General features: G+C 45.6%; 2 protein-coding genes across 5 annotated transcripts in view; one reads left to right on the forward strand and one right to left on the reverse strand.

The window, feature by feature from the left end:
* The window catches only part of astn2 (astrotactin 2), a 158,886-nt gene that overhangs the window by 85,470 nt on the left and 49,936 nt on the right, over window positions 1–23,480 (forward strand). For 3 of the 4 annotated variants that reach the window (XM_019881725.1, XM_019881726.1, XM_019881728.1), the window contains 4 exons: window positions 7,710–7,834; window positions 7,949–8,053; window positions 8,465–8,644; window positions 15,106–15,425. In XM_019881725.1, the coding sequence (XP_019737284.1) occupies window positions 7,710–7,834; window positions 7,949–8,053; window positions 8,465–8,644; window positions 15,106–15,425 (730 nt within the window). The remainder of the gene's footprint in view (window positions 1–7,709; window positions 7,835–7,948; window positions 8,054–8,464; window positions 8,645–15,105; window positions 15,426–23,480) is intronic. The other variant, XM_019881727.1, reaches the window with a different exon arrangement.
* trim32 (tripartite motif containing 32) lies at window positions 8,942–13,859 on the reverse strand. The gene is made up of 2 exons (XM_019881729.1): window positions 13,737–13,859; window positions 8,942–12,854 (listed from the first exon to the last, which is right to left on the reverse strand). Exon 2 carries the CDS (start codon window positions 12,839–12,841, stop codon window positions 10,799–10,801), a length of 2,043 nt encoding a protein of 680 aa, XP_019737288.1. The 5' UTR covers window positions 12,842–12,854; window positions 13,737–13,859; the 3' UTR covers window positions 8,942–10,798.

Raw genomic sequence — 23,480 nt, forward strand, 5'->3', positions numbered from 1 at the left:
GGTGGGGGGCATTTGATCAAATGCACTTTTCTCAAAGTGGGGCACTCCACTACATGTGTAATTGGCGACTCGCGCTTCCCATATGTTCACCAGCAATTCTCGGTAAGTACCTCCTGCTACCGCTGCGAGCTAGTCCTGAAACAGTGTGAGGTCTCCCCCCCCCCCTTTCTTAATGTGTATCCTTGAGACAATAATCAAGATTGGGTTGGACCGAGTGTTAAACTGAGCGCGTCAAGAAAGAAGTCGATTTGAAAGCTCACAACAGAACCCGGCGGCGGCGGCGGCATCTTACTCGGATTGCTTTGCCTCATCTGAGAAATTTACGTAGAATTGATGGCGTGTAATGTTGTGCATTTTGAGTGCACGAAACCACCCCCCCGTAGGTGAATGGTTTCAGCGGACGCACCCAAGGTTAAAATTTCTCGTTCCAAAATCAATATGCTGCAAAACCACAGCCAGTCGTCGTACATCATCGTGGAGCCCTTGTCAAGCGCTTTCCAGAGCCGTAATCATTTTGTCAATATGTCATACATGACAACGTGTTCGTGTCAAAGAGCAAGTGACTAGTGGAAAGAGATGTTTGCTCCTGACGCGATGGTAGTCCTTCTCGAATGCACACATTTCTGCGGAAATTTGATGACATATGGCTTTCGTTGAAAATATGTGGCCGTCCTTTCATTTTTGGCAAAAGATTACAGTCCCAGCTGATTTCGGGCAAGAGGCGTGGTGGTGCACCCAAGACTGACAATTGCTGGGCATACATCATCCAATCAATCACTCACACTCAACGTTCACACCTAAGGACAATTTAAAGTCTTACTTTAGGGCCTGCATTTCTGGAATCCCAAAACATTATTTGGTTTAGTCCAGAACCTGACAGGAAGAAGGCCGAAGTTCGGATTGGACCTCCCGACCTTAGAACTGCAAGGTAGATGTGCTAACCAGTTAGCTACCGAGAGGCAAGACAAGAGAATTGTTTTTTTGTTGTTGTTGTTGTCTTTTTTAACTGTATGAGAGTGCCCCTCAATGGACGACTGTGATTTCGAGGCTGTGTCGGCTTCTTGTTGGGTGGCCTGCTGGACTGCCTGTCCTTGCGTGAGTTTGTGTTTGTTCCCGAGGCGTCTGTTCCCCTGGTCAACAGCTCGTATGAGGCGAGGCAGCGCCTAAAGCAACCCTGGCTTAATAACAGCTGTTGCCAAAGAGGCTTACCGCAAACTCGCAGCCAGCTTCACCGCAGGGAAAAAGCAGGCTCTGATAAGGGTGTAGTCGAAAATGAAAGAGCAATTTAAAATAAAATTAAAAAAAAAGAAAGCTCCGAAAAGTTGAAGAAACTATTTCAGAATGCAAAGAGAATATTTGGAAAGGGTTTACAGCCCTGAATTTATATCAAGCAACTCTTGTACCGGAGAAGTGTTTTTAGACAACATCTTGACACGCGGGCGGCCCGGTGGCCGAGTAGTTAGCGCGTCGGCCTCACAGTGCAAAGGTGCAGGGTTCGATTCTGGCCTTCCCATGTGGAGTTTGCATGTTCTCCCAGAGCCTGCGTGGGTTTTCTCCGGGTACTCCGGTTTCCTCCCACGTTCCAAAAACATGCATGGCAGGCTGATTGAACACTCTAAATTTTCCCTAGGTGTGAGTTGTCCGTCTCTGTGTGCCTTGCGATTGGCTGGCGACCGGTTCAGGGTGTCCCCCACCTACTGCCCGAAGACAGCTGGGATAGGCTCCGGCACCCCCCGCGATCCCGGTTAGGATAAAGCGGTTCAGAAAATGGATGGATGGATGGATCATGACACGCTGGTGACCTTCGACTCAAAGGTCAAGCATTTTGGTCCAATTGTTATTGCAAGTCAATCATCTTCACGTTGTGACAGCACAACAAAAAGTTGATTATGAAGAAATTGTCACGTGCCAGAAACGCTCATCTTTGGGACCCGAGATTTTTATTGCTGCCAAATGTTTCAGTGATAGACCCTGACTTGACCGCTCCGGCCCGTTTGGCCATAGATTTTCCTTTCCGTGGCACCTGAGCTGCCATTTTTAAGTCGTTTTGGGCACTTTCACTGTCCTTTCACATTCCTTCGTTGTAAATAACACCATCCCCAAAAAAGCTGCAATTGGGCCCGTTCGAGACGTTGCACGGCGAAAATCACCTTGCGGAGCTGTCAGTCGAGCCAGCGACGGACCGCAGGGTGACAAATGAGAATATTCAGCATAAGGCATCAAAGCGTCCACATTTGATGGAGTTGCCTCACAGGAGGCAGCTAACAATGCTTGGCATTGATAGATGCCTTCAGCCGCCTGCTCGGTTTTAATGAAGAAGAAAAAAAAAGCCCTGTGAGGAGTCGTTTTTTGGACTTGGGCTAAAAAAAAGTGGGAATTAGAAGCGAGATGGTTTTAGTATTGATTAATGAACTCCCGGCGAGGCGGTGAACTTCGCAGTGGCTGTGTTTGTAATTTCACTTCCCCCTCCGGTCTGCTATCTGTCTCTGTCCTTTCATCCTACTTTTCCAACATTTACCTTTCATACATTATTCATCATGTTTGGTTTTTTTTTTTTCTTTCTTCCTTCTCACTTTCACCCAACTATATGAAGTTGGCGGCATTTAGTATTCATCCACCTTCGCGGGGGCGAAATGGCAAATGACATTTTTTTTGCGATTGGATCGCGGTAGGTCGTTTGACATTGACTGACAGGTTGACAGATCACATCATGACAGCTAATTGTACCTTAATGTGCCTCATGTCTATTCCTAATTATTCATTGATAGAACAGATTGGCCTCACAACAACGTTTGGTGGATGATGGGGGAAGGAAATTTCCGGAAGGATTTTAATGCACATCAAGTTGTAAATGAGTAATGGGATATCGGTTTCACTAATGAAACAACTAATTGTTTTTATTAGCGCCCAAGCACTAAGTGGTGCAAAGGCTCTCTGGGAATCATTGCCCATTTGTATTTTTCTGACAAATCCATTGCCTTGTGATGGCCTCAGCAAGGGCCCCAAATCACCAACCTCACTCTGAAGCGCGCCCCCTGATAAGTTAACCCTTTCAGGGACGGAGGTCACAACAGTGGACAGCTTATCATGTTATCAGGTTATCATCACTGGCGCATATTAGGGTTAACATAAATTTGCCCCCTGCAACGGATTGACAGATTGTTGGCTGGACGTGTCTGTCGAGAAAGGACAGGAACGTTTCAAGGGTCCACGCATTGAATTAAACAGGAAAAAGACTATTTCAGTTGATCCATTTTGAGCCAATTGCGAGGATTTGCCAATGCATGTCATGATATGAGAGTCGAGCCACTTCTCCTCCACGTCGAGAGGAGCCAGATGAGGTGGCTCGGGTATCTGATTAGGATGCCTCCTGGACGCCTCCCTGGTGAGGTGTTCCGGGCACGTCCCACTGGCAGCAGGCCCCGGGGACGACCAGGGACACGCTGGAGAGACTATGTCTGTCAAGACAGTGTGTTGCTGATTGAATCAAGATTGAAAATGTCCTTAAAAGCGAGGAAAAACTACCGACACATTCCATCGAATTACAAGATGTCAGCGACGTAAATGCCAATCCCTTCGCTGCTTGCAATTGCACTGAAACAGAAACTAAACCATGTCTGCTACGTCTGCCTGCTCAGGGGAAGCAGATTTGATATGCTTGCTGTCCAGGCGAAAGATGGATTTCTACTTTCTGTGATTTTTTTTTTCTTTGCAATTTAAACATGAAGCAGCAAAATGTTAAAAGAAAAAAAAAAGGAAAAAAAAAAGTCCCCCAATTAGCTGCACAGCTATCTGCCTTGTATGCCCCTCTCCGCTCTTTTCCTCACTCTGCATTAGGAAGCGGCAATCTCTATGGTAATGCTGGAGTTCATTTCCACGCTGTGCAAAAAATGGGAGGCGGCTGACAATGTGGAAGCATAAAGAAGGCATATTTACATTGCGTTCCACTTGTATGTACAACTCAGGGGAGGGATGTGATTTGCTGTGTACTCGTGTCATCTTGAAAAGAAAAAAAAAAAAAGAAAACAGTCATTTGCATTGGCGCACCAAATCCCAATTAAAGAAGCCTTAAAACAGCCAGTGATTGACATCACTTTTAAGAAGCTTTGTGAGTGCCACAAGGTGGCTGCAGAGCACGGCGTTTGTATGAATGAAACTATTCAACTCACTCTTCGCTCGACTTTTCACTTATGACTGGAAAATAGTAACATTCAGTGTACCAGTTATGTTCTATTTTGTACATGTTTATTTGAACATTTCTGTGGAATCTCAAACCCCACACAATTTAGTTCGGTCAGCATGTTTCCACATTGACAAATGATCAAAGTTCTGTGAATATGAAAAAAATATATACAAATTGTCGGGGAAAAACTTTCGCTGTTGTTTTTGCATATTTGTTCCCTTTCCTTTTTGTTGTATGCCTTTCTTTGACGCAGCAGCGAATTATGCCATTCATTGTTAAATCCAGACAGCGAGGCAGCCGCAGAAATTGCCGGCATGCTGTGCCACGGCTATTTTGCGCTTTATTTTTATTTCATTTTTCTATGCTATTGGATGACTGGGGAGAGACGATCACGAGATGGCTGATGACTTCTTTAGGCCGAGACATGCGCAAGCACAATTATGATAATCTCCTCGCAGCTTCCGCGTCTACCGCTTATCTTTTAAAAACGATCAAATCCTTGGAAGAATAGGGATTGTTTTCACGTCGCAGAGAAGATGGAGCAAGATATGGCGCATCTGGAGACAACGTTTGCCTTAGGCTGCATTTACACTGCGGGTTTTTATACCCATTTACGAATTAGAGACTTTATCAGATTTCCGTTTAATTTTTTTTTTTTTTTTTAACTCTCCAGTGACCCATATCCAATAGCCTTACTGGTTTTGAAACAATCCACATTGACACCACCATGCTGGTAGACAACGACATGCAGCTAACAAAACAGACATCGAGTAGGTTCATGCACATGAGTTAGAAAACCTTCAAAACAAATTACAACAAACTACCTAAAAACAATTTAGAGCGTTCGTTCCGTCGATCGACCATGCTTGTTTTTGAAATGTGGGAGGAAACGGGACTACCCGGAGAGAAAAAAAAACACAATCACAAGGGGAATATGCAAACTCTGCACCTGAGGGTTGAAAGTGTGGTCGTTAATATTTGTCAACTGCGGGCAGGTGGAGCCCTTTGCGACTTTTCTGTGATTAAAGGCTCTACAAAGAAACATGACTTCACATGGCATTTGACATTAACATTGAACAAGGAAGAACATCTTTATTAGTATTAAACATAAAATACGAGAGTAAAATGGTTATAAGATCGTAGGAAAAAGCATATTACTTGATTCAAGTCAACATTTAACATCAATGTTTTGTTTTGACCGATGCGACTGTAGGTGTTGAAGTTTTGGCTAGCAACAGAATGTATGAAGAACAGCTACTATTTATTTGAGTTGGTAGTTGTCACATTGGAGTCAGCGTTTGCATAGAAGTGGCTTCTTAGCAACATATTGTTGTACCGGCAACTTGAGAGTGAAGTATGTTTGTTTGTTTGTTTAGTCCCAGAGCAAAGACAGCCCTCTGACAAACATCCATGCAGCTGATCAAATAACGCCGCAGGGCTTGCTCTCCTTCGGCCACTGCTCATTACCGCCCTCTGACCTGAGCTGCACTGCCACCTAGTGGCGGCTGGAGCACACTTCAAAAACACTGACGAGATTCCAGGGGCTCGTCGCCCCCGCCGTCGCCACCACCACGGTCCTTCTGAGAAATGTGCTTTGTCCACGTTTGGATTCACTGTTTCCTCACTCTTTGTGGCAAAAGTGGCCACCATCTGGCCACTTTCCGACTCCCTCGCAAGAGCCTTTTCTTACCTTCTTGGCAGGGAGTCACAAAGTGTGTCGTCTTTCCCACCTCGGTTGGAAGCATAATCATTTCTTTTCCCCCTCCCTAACACCTGCTCTCTGATCCCGTTATCATTCTTGTGTGTGTCTGTCATTTACACGCGCTAGTACTGTTGCTCTCTGAACACATTACAGTTGGATGCAGAACAGTCCCTCCTAATCAAACAGCAAGACCGTGCTGCAGTCTTATATAAAAAGCACAGAAAATTTCAAGCTGATTTCTCTTCTTGAAAGCCTGAGTCTTTTTCTTTTGATGCAGAGAAAGAGTGACCTCTAGTGGATTGATATTTGTTCCACAGCACCGTAGTCGCGTGACAATATTTGTCACGCTACTACTACAGTGAACAAAGATTTTTTTTTTTTAGGGTGTAAAAATACATTCATTACATACACGACAAATCTATTTCATAAATCATACACTGCTATCATTATTAACATGTGAAGGTTATTTTTTTGTCTTTTTTTTGCAGTATGTCCACTATCAACAGATCCAGATTGCTCTTTCTTCTTCTTTTTAACCATTTAATATCCCAAGCTAAATGCTACATGAACGAGTGTTCATGCCGTTACGTCGAAATAAAATGTTGTGGCTTCATTAGCAGCCGAGACACTTGACAATGAGTTCTTTGTGGTGCACCGTGCTCAACATTTGTATTCAGTACTCGGCTACTGTGGGAAGGGATTAGGGAGTCTCGGAAAGTGCTCGCCACACATGGATCCTGAATCATTTACAGTGTTGGCATTGTTGAGCGGACCCATTCATTGCCTGGAGATGCAGCTGTCATCGGAATGCCTGGAGGCGGGCGGACCTGTTGGTGGTGAATACTATTAAGAAGCAGCAATAATTAAATGAAGCCTGGAGACAGCATGCGGTGCGATGCGGCTGTGGACAATATGGTGCAAACTATCGTGACACTCCATCAAAAGAAGAATGGCTGATGATAGCAGCTTGCGTCATGCGATTGTCAACTCTGCACGTTAGCTTATCCTCGTCGGGATTGGAGACACAAATGCTGGAAATTTAATTTGTGCGATCTGTACTCGACGGTCATTCATCTGGTCGGTTTCATCGAGAACTACCGACTGACCTTATGTTTGGTACCGGATGGAAGCAGTTCCAGGCGGCCGGGGAGGGAACCCAGCGTGCAATGTACACACACATGCGTTATGATCCTGAAGCCTTTGAGTCAATCATGACGAGGTCGTGAGGTGCGCAAAGCTTGGTGCTTGGAGAAGGCAATGAAAGAGGATGAAAAATTGATACCACCAAGAGTCAATCACAGTCCCCGGAGTCTCCACGGCACACGTTCTCCGCTCCTGCGCTCGCTTCCATAAAAGTGGATTATTATGGGAAATGGTTTGCTGCCACTACAACGGCCGCACGCCTGGGCTCGAACAATGCAGCGCGACATCTCGTCTTTTTGTTGGGGAAATGGAAGCGAGCTGACTTCATTAGGCCATAAAAAGCCCAAAGCGCTTTATCCATTGCACAAAGGCGAAACGTACAACGCAAACAAACGCACACACTATCACTGATGACAGATTCTTTTTTGAAATAGACTCTCACACGTAACATTGACCAAATTGTTGACCCCCCCCCTTTCCCCACTAGCCTGCGCCAGTTCCAACAACAACAACATTGCAGCGCTGCTATAATTGATTTAGTAGTAGATTTCTTTTGTTCAAGGTTTCTTCCTTCAAGTGAGGTTTTTTTTCTCCCCTTGCCTTTCCCAAAGCTCCACTTTGGAGTAAATTTGTGTGCACCGCAGGTTAATGAGGGTTAATCTTTCCTTTTCCTCCCTGCAGAGATAACAACTTTGTGAAGGACTTCCCCCAGCTAGCCGATGGCCTCATGGTTCTCCCCCTGCCAGTGGAGGAACAATGCAGAGGCGTGTTGTCCGAACCGCTGCCAAACTTGGATCTCCTCACAGGTGAGTGTTTGTTTGGGGTGTACAAGGTCTGCAAACAGGGATTTAAAAAAAAACATTTTTTTCTGTCCATCTCTCGTCGAGCTACCTGAAAAATCTCTTGTGCACCATTTTCAGGCGATGCCAAGTTCAACGAGGCCGCAGGCTACCCGATGGTTCAGCAGTGGCGAGTGCGCAGCAATCTGTACAAAGTCAAGCTCAGTTCCATCACTCTGGCTTCAGGTCAGCCCAAGAAGCGTTTTTCCGCCGCTCAAGAGCATCTATTCAATCACGATTACCAGGCACTCTTTTAACTCGGAGTATCAACTCCTTTTTTACTTGTTAACTGTGAATAACTTGATCTGCTGAGCCCGTTTTATATTCATTACCTAAATAGCAGGCCCCAATGAAGCACATAAACACTCATACAAAGTTGGAGAGCGCCTGGAATTAGCAAACAAGTTCTCTGCGCGTTACCTAAGATGATTTTATGCTGTGCGGAGATAATGTTGACCATTCCAGTTGTCTCTTGACAGGCGGTGGCTCCACAAGGTTATGTGTGTCTATGTTGACGTGACCCCCCCCCCCCCCGCGGGCCATTATTGCGCAGCAGTGCAGTGATCATATTTATTTCTCACGTTCTTGACCCATAAGGTTTCGCCAAGGTTCTCAAGACGCTGTCAGGCGAGAGCACACGCGAGGAGTTGCTGGCATTCCTCGGGCAATACGGCAGCCACTACGTGTCAGAGGCGCTGTACGGCTCCGAGCTCAGCTGCAGCATCTACTTCCCCAGCAAGAAGGCGCAGCAGCAGCTCTGGCTCCAGTACCAGAAAGGTGAGACGAAATAAACACACAAAGCACTGCGGGAAAAGTTGAGGAGGAACTTCATCGTAAAAACGTTTGTAACGCGCTGCATTGTTTTCTTCGTCTGGAGCTTATTTTAGTGCTTACGTGACAATCGTTGACCATGTCGCGAAAAAAAAACTAGCCTTTAATTTTTTGCAGTTTCCCCATTTCAAAGATAATCAAACAAATGTAAATATCAGACAAAGCTAACCCGTTTTTTTATATATTCAAAGCTGCCTGGAGAAAAAAAAAACGCATCAAAATAATATTTTGACAATGTTGAACCTATGTTTGATTCCAAAACGTTTATTGCACTCAAGAATCAACAATTCAAACACAGACTGGACCACAACAAGATTTTTTTTTTTTTTTTGTCCATGTGTTCAACACATTGGAAAATTCACATGCTCCAGAGCACCTGAGAGACATGGGGGAGGGGGTGCGGGCAATTCAGTTCAAGGACCTAATGCAAATGTTTTCACAATTGCGGGTTGAAATGTTGCGAAATAAAAATTAAAATGTGACACACACATTGATGTTCAGTACACTTGCACACTGACAGTTAATTTGTGTTTATAAACTTTTAATTAATTCATTAAGATATCCTTTATTTGTCCCACACTGGGGAAATTTACAGTCTACAGCAGCAAGATTGTGGGTAGAAAGACTTTTCTGACTTAACGACGGCAGTGACCCCCTGGATAGTAATGGAAAACATTTACAAAACACACACACACACACACACACACACACACACACACACACACACACACACACACACACGGGCATGTATGTGGAGATTTTCACCTCCTCAACGCTTACACATGTGTACTGTCTAGATGTGTATGGAGCAATTTAAGTGCAGTCATCTTTAAGGCTTGAACAAGGTGCTCCTAGGAACACAACCTGGGCTGGAAGGTGCATATTACATATGTCAGGCATATTTCCTACACAATATAAGATCTAGGTTTTGCTGCTCCCCACAAAAAAAAAAAAGAAAAAAAAAGACAATGAGAATGCTATATACGCTAGCACGTGTTTTTTAGGGAGCATACAAAAGAAAAGGTGAAGTGCCACAATTCGCTAACCTACCACAAAAGAAAAAAAAATTATATTCATTTTTATTATCATTGTGGTTGTAGTTTGCCATTGTGTACAACTGCACCTAATTAAGCCGAGCTGTTTGCAATATTTGGATAATTGGACTACAACCACAGCAATAAATATATTGTTCAATTAATAACCCATGCAGTCTATTCTTTAGTTTTGATGAAGCAATGACATCTGTGCATTGAGAGTCATCTTTGTCTAGTGCAGCGGCTCTTAACCCGGGTTCGATCGAACCCAGGGGGTTCGGTGAATCGGTCTCAGGGGTTCGACACAGCCTCTACCGTACAATTTAAAAAAAAACGTAGACTGATGTCATAAGCATAAGCTCAGCATTTTTTTGGGGTATTTGGAAGTCAATTTTGACATTTTACAGCCTCACTTCTATCACTCTTCGATTCGGATGAACGAAAAGAACACACGGTAAACAACTACATAACATTTACATTTTTTTTTTTTACAGTGACATTTTTTTGCCAGCACTTGACAAGGCCGGTCCGAATAAAAACGCACAAAACCTCAATGACGAGTGTAATATTCCACAACTTTTTTTTTCTTCCTCCCCACAGCAAATGAGCCACAGAGTGCGTGTAACACAGAATACTTGGTGCATGCTCCCTGAATTGTACAGAATTGCAGTTTCTCAAAGCTATTGACTTATTAGCTAACTGCACAGAGAACTTTAAAGCTGTCAACATGCGATTTAAACAGTTTGCCCACAATAAGGTGCTTCATAGGCTCAAAGCCCACAGATTTGCACGATTCCATTATTCTCTTTACTGTTCACGTATTGCAAAAGGTAAACCAGTTAGAGGGAGAAACTTGTTTGAAATATAAAGCTTATTGCATTAAATAATACGAACGCCAGCTTGGTGGTATTACTTTGAGGTGACAATTTTAAATTCCGTTGGCCAAAACAAATTGTTGTGAGGATGAGTTGAAACGAAATAAAAATCATTCTTCTGCGTGCAACTATTGCCAACGCCTAACAAAAGATACCGATGCTTGCTTTCCCACTTGGTGCGGTTCACGGCTCTAGGAGGTGGAAGAGTGCCTTCTTTGAATATACGTGTAGACTTTGACACAGTGGTCCCAGCAGTCCAGCACCAAGAGCTGCCCTTTGGGGGTGGTGGCCACGCCCACGGGGCAATTCAGTCCCTCCTGGATGAGAACTTTAAACCCTCCTTCTTTGGGAAACTGCAAGATCTCCTTCCTGCCACTGTCCGTCACCAGCAGATCCCCGTTGACGTCAACACACATGCCGGTGATGCAGCAGAAGTCCTCCGACTCGGAGAAGAAATGGCTGAGCTGCTTGCCAAGTTGGCCGTCGGTGCCCACCGAGCCGATGGAGAAGCCCCCTTCCAGGTGGGGCTCGTTGTGGCGTTTCTCAAAGTTGAGCGCCAGGCCCTGGGTGAAGTAGACGATCCCGGCGGCGTCGCACGTCACAAACTTGGGCCGCACCGCCGAGCACAGCCGGCTGTAGCTCACCACGCCGAGGTTGCGGTCGACGGCAAGGCACCACAGCTTGCCGCCCTCCACGTCCGACACCACGAACTGGCCCGAGGGCATTGCGGTAATACCCCAGGGCTTGATGAGCTGGTTCTTGTGGCAGGCCACACACTGCCCGTCCATGGTATACACTTTGACCGAGTTGTCGTAGTTGTCAGTGATGCCGATCAGGCCCTGTGCTGTAACGGCAATGCACAAGGGCATGAGGTTCGGCAGGTCGGCACCAAGGAAGCTCAGGACAAAGTTGTCGATGCTGCTGGCGTTGCGGCGGATTTCACGCTGGAAACCTTTGCGGTTGAAGATTTGGATGCGGTAGTTGCCGCGGTCAGCCACGAGGACCTCGCCTTGCTGGGTCACGCAGATGCTCACTGGTAAATTGAAAGAACCAGGAAGAGCTCCCTTGCAGCCCATCTTCTTCACAAACTGGCACGGCGGGGGACCTGCGCACGCGCCTCCCTCTGATTCCCCCCCTGCGTCCATTGACTTGGATTTAAAAGTGCACGGTGAGCTACTTGTAGTGTCATCGACTGCTGCAACCATGTCAACATCTCGGTAAAGATCCATGGGAGGACCCTTTGCACCGCCCACAGCCCCATCTCGACCCTCCACGTCACCCTTGGGTGCAATGTCCAAAGCACAATCCAAATTGTCTGTATTGACTGTGTACGTGCTCGTGGTCAGTTGCGCCACCTCGACTGGTTTGGAGGGTTCCGTTCGGATCAACTGCGGCTCGTGCAGTTGAAACACGGTCGGCAAGCTGCTTCGGAGGTTGAGCTCCTCGTCCTCACACCCGCCTCCATCGTCCCTGAGCAAGCTGATGTCGCTCTGCCTCACCCGCATGGTCAGATAGTCGCAGCACGAGACCACCTTCACCTCCGCAATGTTCAGGAGGTACGTCTGCTCTTCAAGGGCCTGCCCATTAAGCTTTTGTACCTCTGCTATTGAGGCAGTAAATGTCCTTCGAGAGCGGCTCAGCTCCTCTTGAAGTTGCAGCTCGGCCGCTGTGTAATCCTGCTGCACCGCTCGGTACTTTGCTTTTAGCGATTTGGTAATGTTTTCAAGAGCCATCTTTTTCTTCTGGATTTCGCCCATGATGTCGCGTAAGGTGGACAGTTTGGCGCCCAGTTCTTTCCGACGTTGCTCGGCAGCCATCCGGATGGGCTGAACGGAATGGCCGCGGTGTCGGTGGCCCTCCCCTTTACAGAGCTCGCAAAGGACGGCGGCGCAGTCGTGGCAGTAGTGTCGCGGCAGGCGGCTGCAGCAGGATCCGCACATCAGGATGGCGGCGGCGGCGCCGCACGACGTCGTGCAGTCGAGGATCTTGAGCACCGTGAGATTGTCGGCCAGCTGCGAGATGTTGCTCATGCGTGAGACCTTGCTGCAGAAGGGGCAGCGCACACCATTGATGGTATTGGCCAACAACCTCTCCAGGCAATGCCGGCACACAGTGTGACCGCACTGGAGGAGTTTGGGTCTCATTTGGTCCTCGTTGAAGGTCTCCAAGCAGATGGGACATTCAAGGACCTCTCTCATTAGATCTGGGTCAAGCGGGTAGGATGCTGCTGCCATTGGGGCTTTTTGCCTGAAAGAAAGAAAACATCATAGGTTACCATGACATGAAGAGTGTTGCTGGAACATTGGTTAAACTTGGCAATCCTAGCTCAATTAGTTGATCCTAGTTTAGGTTGCAAAGAATTGAATACGGGTCTGGTTGCTGGAGACTCTTCTTCCAGCCACCGCTCACGTGGTGCTTCCGAACCCGATTAGGACAAAACTATTGCAAAAAGTGACAGTTGACCGCTCGGAAGAGGGAGAGAGATGCAGGTTGCAAGAGAAAGAGGCCATGGCATAATTACCACGTTACTGCACTGTTATGCTGTTCAATAATTCAGAGGCATCGTCTTCTCTAAATCATATGTATAAACATTCAGATGTGACTGCAGTAGAATAAATAGAAAATGTCAATCATTTCATTTGTTTTGACATGCAGTTACTTCTGAAATGCACATCTTAATGGCCACGGAATTTCGAGCACGTGATATGCTGTGGATGTTTGTCTCTTACCATTCACACAGTAATATTTAGACTATGATTTGGACGCAGCATGACGTTAATGCAACGCCTATGTCAGAAGTCACAATGCAAAACAGGATAAAATGTCATTTGTGTTTCAAGAATCCAAACGTAAAAGGTGTCTCCATCAACATTCAACGTGCCAAGCCCATATCTGAGGGGATAATCATGTTGAACGGTGGCCTTGAAAGGGTGCAAACATTGTGCTCACACATCAAAGCTAATTATTGAGCAGCCTTCATAATATTTGGCTAATAATATGACAGGCCACACGAGCGAAGCGTCCCCCTCGAGAACAATCGACACTAATTCCGTGAAGAAAATGGCAATTTTTTTATGACTGTACACTCGAAATGTGCTCTCCTAACATGACACTGTGAAAATAAATTACCTTTGTTTGCTAGCTGGACGGTGGCAAGTAAAGATGTGCTGAGCCTGACGTGCTTGCTTTCGGTTTCTGCTGCTGCGTCCGCTGGAGAGACTGCAGTGGAGATTACGTCATTTACGCAAGGGTCCATGTTTACGAAAACTGCGTAAACTCAAACGTTTGTCCTGATTGGCTGCTGACGTGCCGACACGGCGTGGTCAATGGCCAAACAATAATAATACCTTTTTAACTCAACTCGTTTATTTCCTGAATTACAAGCTTTTTAAAAAAAGCTTTATGTGTGGTTACAATGATAGTAATGCTCATAATAATAATGACAACAGCAATAATTAATACTTTTCTAGCAGGTGGCAAGTACATAGTTTCGATAGTCACGGTTTTTCTTATGAATTTAGTGAGACAGACAGACAGATCGAGAAAGGGCTGAAATGATGTCATCGTGTTTTTACTCGAGATGGTGATTGCAGAGTATAGCCACTAGGTGTCAGAATAAGTCTTCAAACCGAAGGGGCTCGTTTGGTATAACTGTGCTGCACTCCGTAGCAGAGTAACGAAAAAGCAAAAACCAAATGGTAATATTTATTTTTCTTGAGTAACGTTTGCTATTCAACATGTTTGATTATTATCCTAAATATTTCATGAAATAGTATGACTTAATTGGTATACTGGAAGTAAACTACATCTTAAATACATGCATATTGTACAGAGAAAAATAGATTACAATTTGATTACATTATGCACAGTCTATATTTTTTCAACCAATGAAAACTGTACTGTGTCATTAATAGTAGCCAACACACCCAAGCATTTAAATTATTAGCCATACCTCCTGCACATCTGTGTTGCATTGCTATGGAACTTATTTGTCACCTTGTCTGTTGTTTCCCTGGGCAACGCAACCCCGGCCACCCACCGGGGTTGTGTCCCAGATGAGTAATTATACTGCAACCAACAACGACATTTTAATTCACAAACTGGTGCGAGATCAATGGCTGGGGAAATTGGCACCATTCTTCTTGTCTTTGTCTGTGCGTCTACCTGCACGTCTGCAGACAACTGTTGCATAAGACAAAAAACACATAAGTAGAGCAGCTTATGTGAGGAAAAGGGCAACACTTAGACAAAAGTAGAGGTTTGCCACCATCGTGTGGCATTCATAGGCAATAGTATACCTTTTTTGGGGGGGGGGGTGCATCAATTAATTGCATATATTCCCCTGCCAATAATGGGGGTGCACTTCCTGCCATCCGGACTTTACAAAGCTGGTTACAGGGAGCGTTTCGAGGTGGTGGTTCTTGAGCAAGAGAGTCAATCCAGATGGAGACATTAAGCGGTTTCTTGTACCGGTACTTGTTCTTGTTTTCTCTTCCAGAGGCAACAGAGCAAGGGCTCGGTGGCGGCAGCGGGCGTCATGAGCTGAAATCGGTGCCCTTTATTAGCTACCTGGCAGCGTTGCAGAAGAGCCAGCTGCTGTCCGACGACGCGGTCAGTGGTGTGGACATCCGTTGCGAGGAAAAGGGCAGCTGCCCACTCAGCTGTCACCTGTGCCACCACCAGGCCGGGGCGGCAGGAGGCATGGTGGCGAGGGGCCGTGGCAGGGGCGGCGAGCCGCCCTCGCCCATCCCCGTCCTGTTGGACGTCAGCCGCGTGGTGCCTCTCTACAGCCTGGTCCAGGACAACGTCACCAAAGAGGTCAGACTCTTATAATATGACATAGTATGGGTATTATATTAGATGCTCAGAAACCAACAACGTAATTTAATCCGAACTTTAGTTGGATATTTTGGTACAGACTGTAGGGTCCTGACAACATGACACGCCCATTTCCCTCACGCGTAGTTCCCAAGCCAACTACTTCTGAACTGAGCGCTTGACTCCCCTTGCAATACATCTTTTTTTCTTTCTTTTTTCTTTCTTTCTTCATTCATTCATTTTATTAATGCTAACTCCTTAATTCGGGGTGTAATTAAGTGGTGCGCAGGTGCACATGCACGCTGAAAATATTCACGTGCTCTTCAGATTGGATTGTGTCAGTACGCATTTGCGAACCAAGCTTATTGCAGCTAAGCCGCCAGCGTGACTGTGGTCAGGCCAGCTGAGCCCCCCAGTCGCAAAGTCGAATTCAAGGGAAATGCTTGGATTGCTTCCGAGCGCCAACTGTCAAATCAAAGCATATTAAGGCATTTATGTCTACATACATGATTACTTGTTAGGTTGTTGTTAAATTTGCGTCATGCATAATATGAACAATTGTTATGCCGGCTGGCTTGAATTGACTGGCGACCGCAGTTCAGCATCTGAAACAGGAGAAACTCCATGTGCGTCGGTGGCCGATTTCGGCTGAGCTGCCGACGAGACGGCGGGCTTCGCGGATGGCTCGGTCTCATTGTGGCTTCGAAGCTCCGTCAAAACGTGTCTTACCGTGAGAGCGGTCCATTGCGCAAAAATGATGGGGGTTCAATGCTCTCGAGAACTGCCAAATCATTTGATTGCTGGTCCCATTCTACACCCATTGGCATAACTTATTGTTAATATAAAAAGTCTACACACCCCTGCTCAAATGCCAGACTGAATGATTTCAAAACTTTTTCAACCATGTATGTGATCCATAACCTGTACGTTGCACCGGCAATGGAAATTACCGGTAATTTGTTTGAGACAACTTTGAATTTTTGAGAAAGGAGAAGTGGTGATTTTGAGGTTAAATTACGAGCTATGGCTACACCACTGCTCGGACACCAACGAGGATCTTCATCCGTTCTGCTTTTCCCACTGCCTTGGTTTCCAAAGCTCCAGCCAAATAAACGTGAGTATGGACTCTTGCACCGCATGCCCCTTGAATCTCCTATTCGTCTAGAACATTCTTGAAAACATTAAAAGCACAACAGCATAATGATCTTGTATTAACTGAGATGTTCAAATTTTGACTTAAAATTTATGATTACACTCTGGCGTCTAGTTAACATACATGTCAGCCTCTTTTACTGCCACTTCTCCTCTCTCCTTCCCCTGCTCTCCTGCTTGGAGAGGGGGCTAGGTGGCTGCGTCTGAAGCTGTTACTGAATGGATTTTGCACCGAACGACCAGGACAAGATCTTAGGTGACCAGGCCAGGGCCCGAGAATGGAATCACTTTCCCGAAGGCATCTATTCACAGCACTTCTTCTCATTATGGACTCTCGTGCATATTTAGCTAACTTGTTTTAGGACCGTATTCTGTGATAAATGTGGCCCACTCCAGATCCAGTACAGCTTTGTCATCCTGGAAAGGAGATCCCACCATCTCTGATCCGTTCCGACTGAAATCTTGTTATAATGCCGTTTTTTTTTTTTTTTTTTTTTCTGGATCACTGTAATACGTCACTAGTTGGAAAGTTGGAGTTCATTAGTTAATGGACCTTGTATTGTTTATGCTCATCATTGACAATGCATCTTGAGGCATTTAGGTGGGCAGTTTAAACCCATCGCCTCTAGGGGGCATTATATGGTAAATCTTTAGTAAATGAGCCCAGCGATACAGCGGGCATAAAAAAGATGACATCATGGTTTTCTGTCTTTGTGAGCAAGTCACAGTCTGTGTGTGTGTGTGTGTGTGTGTGTGCGTGCGTGTGTGTGCGTGTGTGTGTGTGTGTGTGTGTTTACGTCGCAACAAGCCTTGACCGCCATATGTAATAAAGTATCACCATAATAGCCAAATGTTTGGACCGTGGACGTCAATCATAGGAGATTCCATTTACATAAGACAAAACAACGTGTGGGGGAGGGAGGTGCAGGTTATGATGATGTCATGTTGAAATTAGTTTACCCCGTTTTTTTTTTTTGCTCAATTCTGCGTTCACCTTTGAATAGCTGCAGCTCTCACGCGGTGCATGTCTCTGTCTGTAGGGTGACTATTTGCAACTCATTTATGCGTTCCCTACTCAGGCCTCTAAACACCTTACCTAACAACATCCGAAACAAACAAAACAGGGCATGCACGTGTATACAATAACAAAGCTTTGCAAAGTGCGTGCCTCCCATAACAAACACCGCAGCCCCAAAGAAAAAGCGCAATCAATAGCAGACAGACCCGAGTGGGCCTCATCGATAACCAAACGTGAAGTGGAGCAAAAAATGTCTCCATTCCCTCGTTTTCCTAACCCCACCCCTCTTGCGTCTATAGCTATGGTCCTGTGGGGATGTACAGAGTTAAATGTATGTGGAGGAGGAGGTCTGGACTGCACTGGATTGCTCTTGTGAGGTAGCTCCGGGCAGGATTATTAGCTTCTTATTGATGTCATCGACCCCAAGGGAGGGAGGGGGAGTCCATCACTCAGCTTTTTTTTTTTTTAACTTCCTTTTGCTTCTGTTCTTGGCCCCTGCAAGTGCAACTGCTGCTATAGCCTGAAAGGCACATTAAAAAGTACAGTATAGCGTGTATTGAATTAAAGCCCTCGAAAGGCACACAACTGCTCTTTTGGTATCTGCGTGTGTGTGTGTGTGTGTGTGTGTGTGTGTGTGTGTGTGTGTGTGTGTGTGTGTGTGTGTGTGTGAGCGCGCGCGCGCGTGTGTGTGTGTGTGTGTCTTTCACACACACACCTTTGAGACTTCTTTCTACTTGGCTGCCTCGATCAGGAAAGACAGCTGCCATGTTGCAAAAGCTTTCTCCGTGATGAGCTTGTTCTTCTTTTATTTATTTATTTTCATTTTTTGGGCAGGACTGAAAAATAAAATAAAAAATAGTGGAGTACAGTAGTTGCTCTCCTCATGAGCAGATTGGATGATGTAAGAAGAAAACTCGAGATGAGTAGGGCGTATGGGAAATCAAGTGCGGTATGTAAATCAGCATGAGCATGATTTAAGACCCTCAACAAAGCAACACACGCCATGCGGACAAATGATTTGAATACGCAGCAATCATTAAATACTCAAGCCAAATGGAAGTCATGCGAGGGATGAATACTGTACATGTCGACTGATGTCGTCAAATCCAGCATCTTAATTCCCACTTAGCAATTACTGTGTGAAGATGCGGGCACAGAACTAACTCATCAAGCTGCTGCCATAAATGACTGACAAGCTGACTGGCTAATGCCTGCATGAACAGTAGTAAAATGGCAGACACGTACGTCATTAAAGTTTTACACCTCGGACGCAGCGAATAAAGGCGCCGCCGAAAGAGCAACGCACGTCTCAGCACAAGAGACGTTATGAAATTCCGACTGGACATTTTATTTCCCACGACGCGTGTTGCCGTTGACGTTACACTTTACAATGTCGGCACAATGGCCAGTTGATGAAAGATGCTGTATGAACAGGAACTTGAGGCACCAGTCAGGTGCAGTTCCTCCATTTTGAAGGCAGGCCCTGAAGGGACAGAACCGACCAATCTATGGTGCTGCTAGTAATGACCGACAAGTAGTCCGACCAATGATTGCATGAGCAGGACGTGAAATGACAGCTGACATTTTTCAGTGCTTTGTTTGATGAAGTTACATGGGATCAGCCATGAAACCCCCTCAGCCTCCCAAAAATATTTAAAAGACTAAATTCCAGAGTAATAAGACGATCCTTCAAACGTGTTCCCAGAATCGACACAAAAATCATTCCCCTTTTTTGCCTTCTTTGGCAGATGTTGCTGAGGGTAAAAATGTGGATTTTTTTTTATGGGGCAAGGCTGACATTTCTGTCTGGAACAAGATGACGCTCCTGACTTGAAGTGCAAATGAAATACCATCTCAATTTCATGGTAATAAGACCCAGTTGGAACACACAGAAATGTGCAAGCCTGATCCACACAGAATGTGGAATTTGCTTTAAATACTTGGTAAGTTGATGATCGCTCTTGTAATACAACGTTCTGCTGCCCCTGAAGCTCGCCAGAGTTTTTGGTCATGGCCCCGAGAGGCTCAATTGATGTCTGATGGATACGAAGAGCAACCCACTGTTTTTGACGTGCACTTTAAATTGTATGTTACTATTTTAGACCCTACTCTCACAAAATCTTATCAGTGAATATAAAATAAGTGGAATGCTCTGGCAACATCTTAAGAGTTTTTTTTGGGGGGGGCGGGGGAGTTAAGAAAAAAAAAGCCATATTTTAACCACAGCATGACTCGTTTATAGAAAATCATGTAGGTGAGGTTAAGGTGACCATTTTTTTCTGGCGTATGACTCTGGCAGTTGCTTCTAACCCAAGTGTTTTCTCTTTTTTTTTTTTTTTTTTTTTTAGCACAGGTCACAGCTGATCTACTTTGCACTTCTGCGTAAACCGTATATAGAACATTAAACAAAAATGGGGTCAGGTGGCGACACCCTCAGAAGTGCAATCTGGCATTGAACCTTCTTTATAGTTTGCTGGAGCACGACATAAACTTATATGCTTGGTCGTCATTTTACGGGAGTTGATGAGAAAGGAAGACATTACGGTGATAGGCTCACTTCCTTGGCGACGCAGCGCTTGTGCTCTTAAGTTAATCATATCAAAAAACTGGTCAGGATTATGCCGGGTCTTGACTGGAGCCGCTCTTGGAACGGCGATCTTGAATAACGGCATCACCTGCGGCATGCGCATAACTAAGCACCCTCGGGGATATTCGGGGAAAACGCCATGGTTAATATTCGCTCGCCAGTAGCCCTACGTTGCCGTGTTTGAGTTACGGCGGGCCCTTCGAGCGAAATGCTTATGATCTTAGCGGCTAAGAACGCGCTATATCTTGAAGGCGGGCTGCTGCCATGCTTGCGCACAACTGCCGTCATTCATGGGGGCTTGTCTCAAAGAGGCACCGTCCAAATCCAGATACAAATCAACACTGATGCCTGATGTCAACAATTGGCTCTAAAGACACAAAAAAGCCCAGGTTGCCTCCTCGTAGATACCAACCGAGAAACCAAGCTTGAGGGCATTTATTAAAATGCAGAGGTAGCCTGACATAATCAATTCCCAGAAAAGCGCTTGTTGCCGTTTGAGAAGTACGACTGCAACAGGCCAACTCCAAGAAATGGTTTCAAATACACTCAAAAGAAGAATGATGTCTCACAAGGCTATTTCTCCGTTGCTTACCTGCCAAGATACAAAAGTATGCACAGTATGTCAACATTTTTTGGGAGCTTTGAGTTTTGAATGCTTTATTTTATTTATTTATTTACTTTTTTTTTTTCCCGGATGAAAATCTCATTGACTTATTTTCAGTCGACATTAAGGATGTATGCACATTCCCAAAAAGTCATCTGGATCAAACAACAGAGGAAAAGCGCTTGGTCAGCATGCTTGGAGTGCTTCTTTACGAAGCTATAGTGCCAGCTACAGGGCTGGAATGCAAATTACACCCTTTTTTTTTAGGTGTATTTCGACGAGACATTTTCGGGACTGACCGATTGAAATTACCCCGTAAACACACATATGCCGGTACACACGAAAACCCCCACACTCTCCATTCACCATTGGCAATCTCCTGCGTGGGCTGACTCTTTACCACCACCGGGGATCACTTTATAAATGAATACTGCGGGCCAGCTGGCCAGTGTTTTCTTGTATTAGCCGCTAAAGACGGACAGTAATGTGGTCAGTTTATAGCGGGCAAACTGATTAATACATTAAAGAGGTCACAGTGGCCTCCGTGGCCTTCTTGTAAGTCACATCAGCCTTTGACGAAAATGAAAGGTCCAAATAGTGTTTCGGTGCCAGCTAGTCTGCCGGAGGGGCTATACGTGACGTCAAGGCTCAGAATTTTGCAGCTGGAGTTGTTGCTGATGCTCAAGTATCATCATCAAGGCTTTGAGATGCAATTACTTCAACTCAATTCATTTCGATATTGATCGTCTTGTGAGATATTTGCGAAAAGGGAGAAACGGAGGGCCATCGACTGATGCTGAAAGCAAACGTGGACATCCAGAATGTACAGTCTGTGTCTTTATAGTGTGCTGGGAAATGCGTCTAGGAATAATCAATAAAGTACAAGATATCACCCCTTTATCAAGTCGCAGCAACGGACACGTGCGCCTCCCTCGCCTCCACTGCATGCCATGACTAACCCAAAGCCTTACTTCTGTAATAATATTATAGAATAGTAGAATAGGAGGCAGTACGGCGGAGGACTGGTGAGCACATCCGCCTCATAGCGCAGAGGTGCAGGGTTCGATTCCGGCTCCAGCCTTCCTGTGTGGAGTTTGCATGTTCTCCCCGTGCCTGCGTGGGTTTTCTCCGGGTACTCCGGTTTCCTCCCATGGCAGGTGAAGGGAACACTGTCTCCGTTCGTTAGGGCGAAGGGTTGTTTGCCTGCGTGTGCCCTGCGATTGGCTGGCAACCAGTTCAGGGTGCCTGAAGTCAGCTGGGATAGGGCCCAGCAGCCCCAGCGGCCCACGTGAGGATAAGCGGAGTAGAAATGGATAGTCAAATAGGAACAAAGGTGTGTGTGGCTTTCACTGCTCACTGCCCTTTATTAAATGTAATTCGATATGAAACTCATACATGAACAAAAGGGAAAAAAAAGCACAAATTACTGGATCGGTTCGAGTCACCGGCGCCTAAGCCCTTTCAACCCTCTTGCTGAACAAAAAAAAGGAAGATCCTTTGGATTTCCTGAATTGGAAAATGTACATGGGTTGCACATAATTAAAATGTGTTATCCCATGTTATTTTCCTGTGTTTTTCTGGGAAGAAAAAAAAAACATCAGATTTAGTTGAACACATTTTAATCACGTGTTAACTGAAAATCAAGTACTTTTTTTTGTGTGTGTGTCAGTGCACCAGCCTAATTCCAAAAAGCACCGTTGCAATCCCCGTTTAGCCAGTGGGGGACTGGCATGCCTTACTTGTCAAACATAAACACGGTGATAATCGCTTTGTCTATTTTTCACATGTGCAGCCATGCAGTCAGTCGTGCAGAGCCATATGGGCTCTTTGTTTTTTTTTTTTGAGGAATCTAATAGCGGCGCATCCATGGCGGGCCCTTGCTCTCGTTCGCCTCGAGCAGCTGAGGTCATACCTCCGATTTGTCTGGTCTGTGAGCCTGTGTAGACCTTCAATCCCAGCTTTTTTTTTTTCTTTTTCAATATCTTGACTTTGTGGCTGGTTTCCCGCTAACATCAGGTGGCAAGCCCCCTGCAATTTGTTTTTTCTTCTTAAATTCACATGGCAGCGGGGAGAGAAGTTATGACATTTGGAGGGTCCACAATATGGACATGCCCCCCCCCCAACTCATCCACACACCTCTTTGCAGCGTTCACAGTTTGTACCCTTCTGAAAATAATTTCTGCACAAGTGTGCCCGCTGGAATGTTTGCCCATTCATCCAGAAGATGAATGACTATAAAAGTTCATCCCAAAGGTGTTGCGGCGTCGTCGGTCGAGCAGATTCATCACCGATAAGATAACGTTTTCCTCCTTCCTGAGGCCAACGGCCACATGCCGAGACGTATAGTAAAAGCAGGACACGATTGTTCTTCTCTCCTCTTTTGTACTCGACAGACGCTGCTCATTTCTCTGTTGTTGTGATTGTAGCCTCCCCCAGTTGGACTTGGATGTCACTTATTTGGGTCACATTCACACTAGAACTGAAGAACCTGCGCCACGGCAAGCAACGCCGTATCTGTGTACGCAGTGGCGGCTGACTCAAGTCACATGACTTGAGTCCATTCAGACTGAGGTGGCCATGACTTTTATGACTTGCGGCTCGCTTGGCTAAAACTTAGAAAATACTTGACCTTGAATTGACCTTGACATGAACTTTGTGAGAAGTCGTACTGTCTATGTGTGAAAATCAGATTTC

Source organism: Hippocampus comes, unplaced genomic scaffold (genome assembly GCF_001891065.2).
Source record: "Hippocampus comes isolate QL1 unplaced genomic scaffold, H_comes_QL1_v1.1 scaffold523, whole genome shotgun sequence".
Lineage (NCBI taxonomy): Eukaryota > Metazoa > Chordata > Actinopteri > Syngnathiformes > Syngnathidae > Hippocampus > Hippocampus comes.

Excerpts from the sequence above, each read along its gene's own strand:
- trim32 (XM_019881729.1), bottom strand. The coding sequence starts at position 12,841 with ATGGCAGCAGCATCCTACCCGCTTGACCCAGATCTAATGAGAGAGGTC.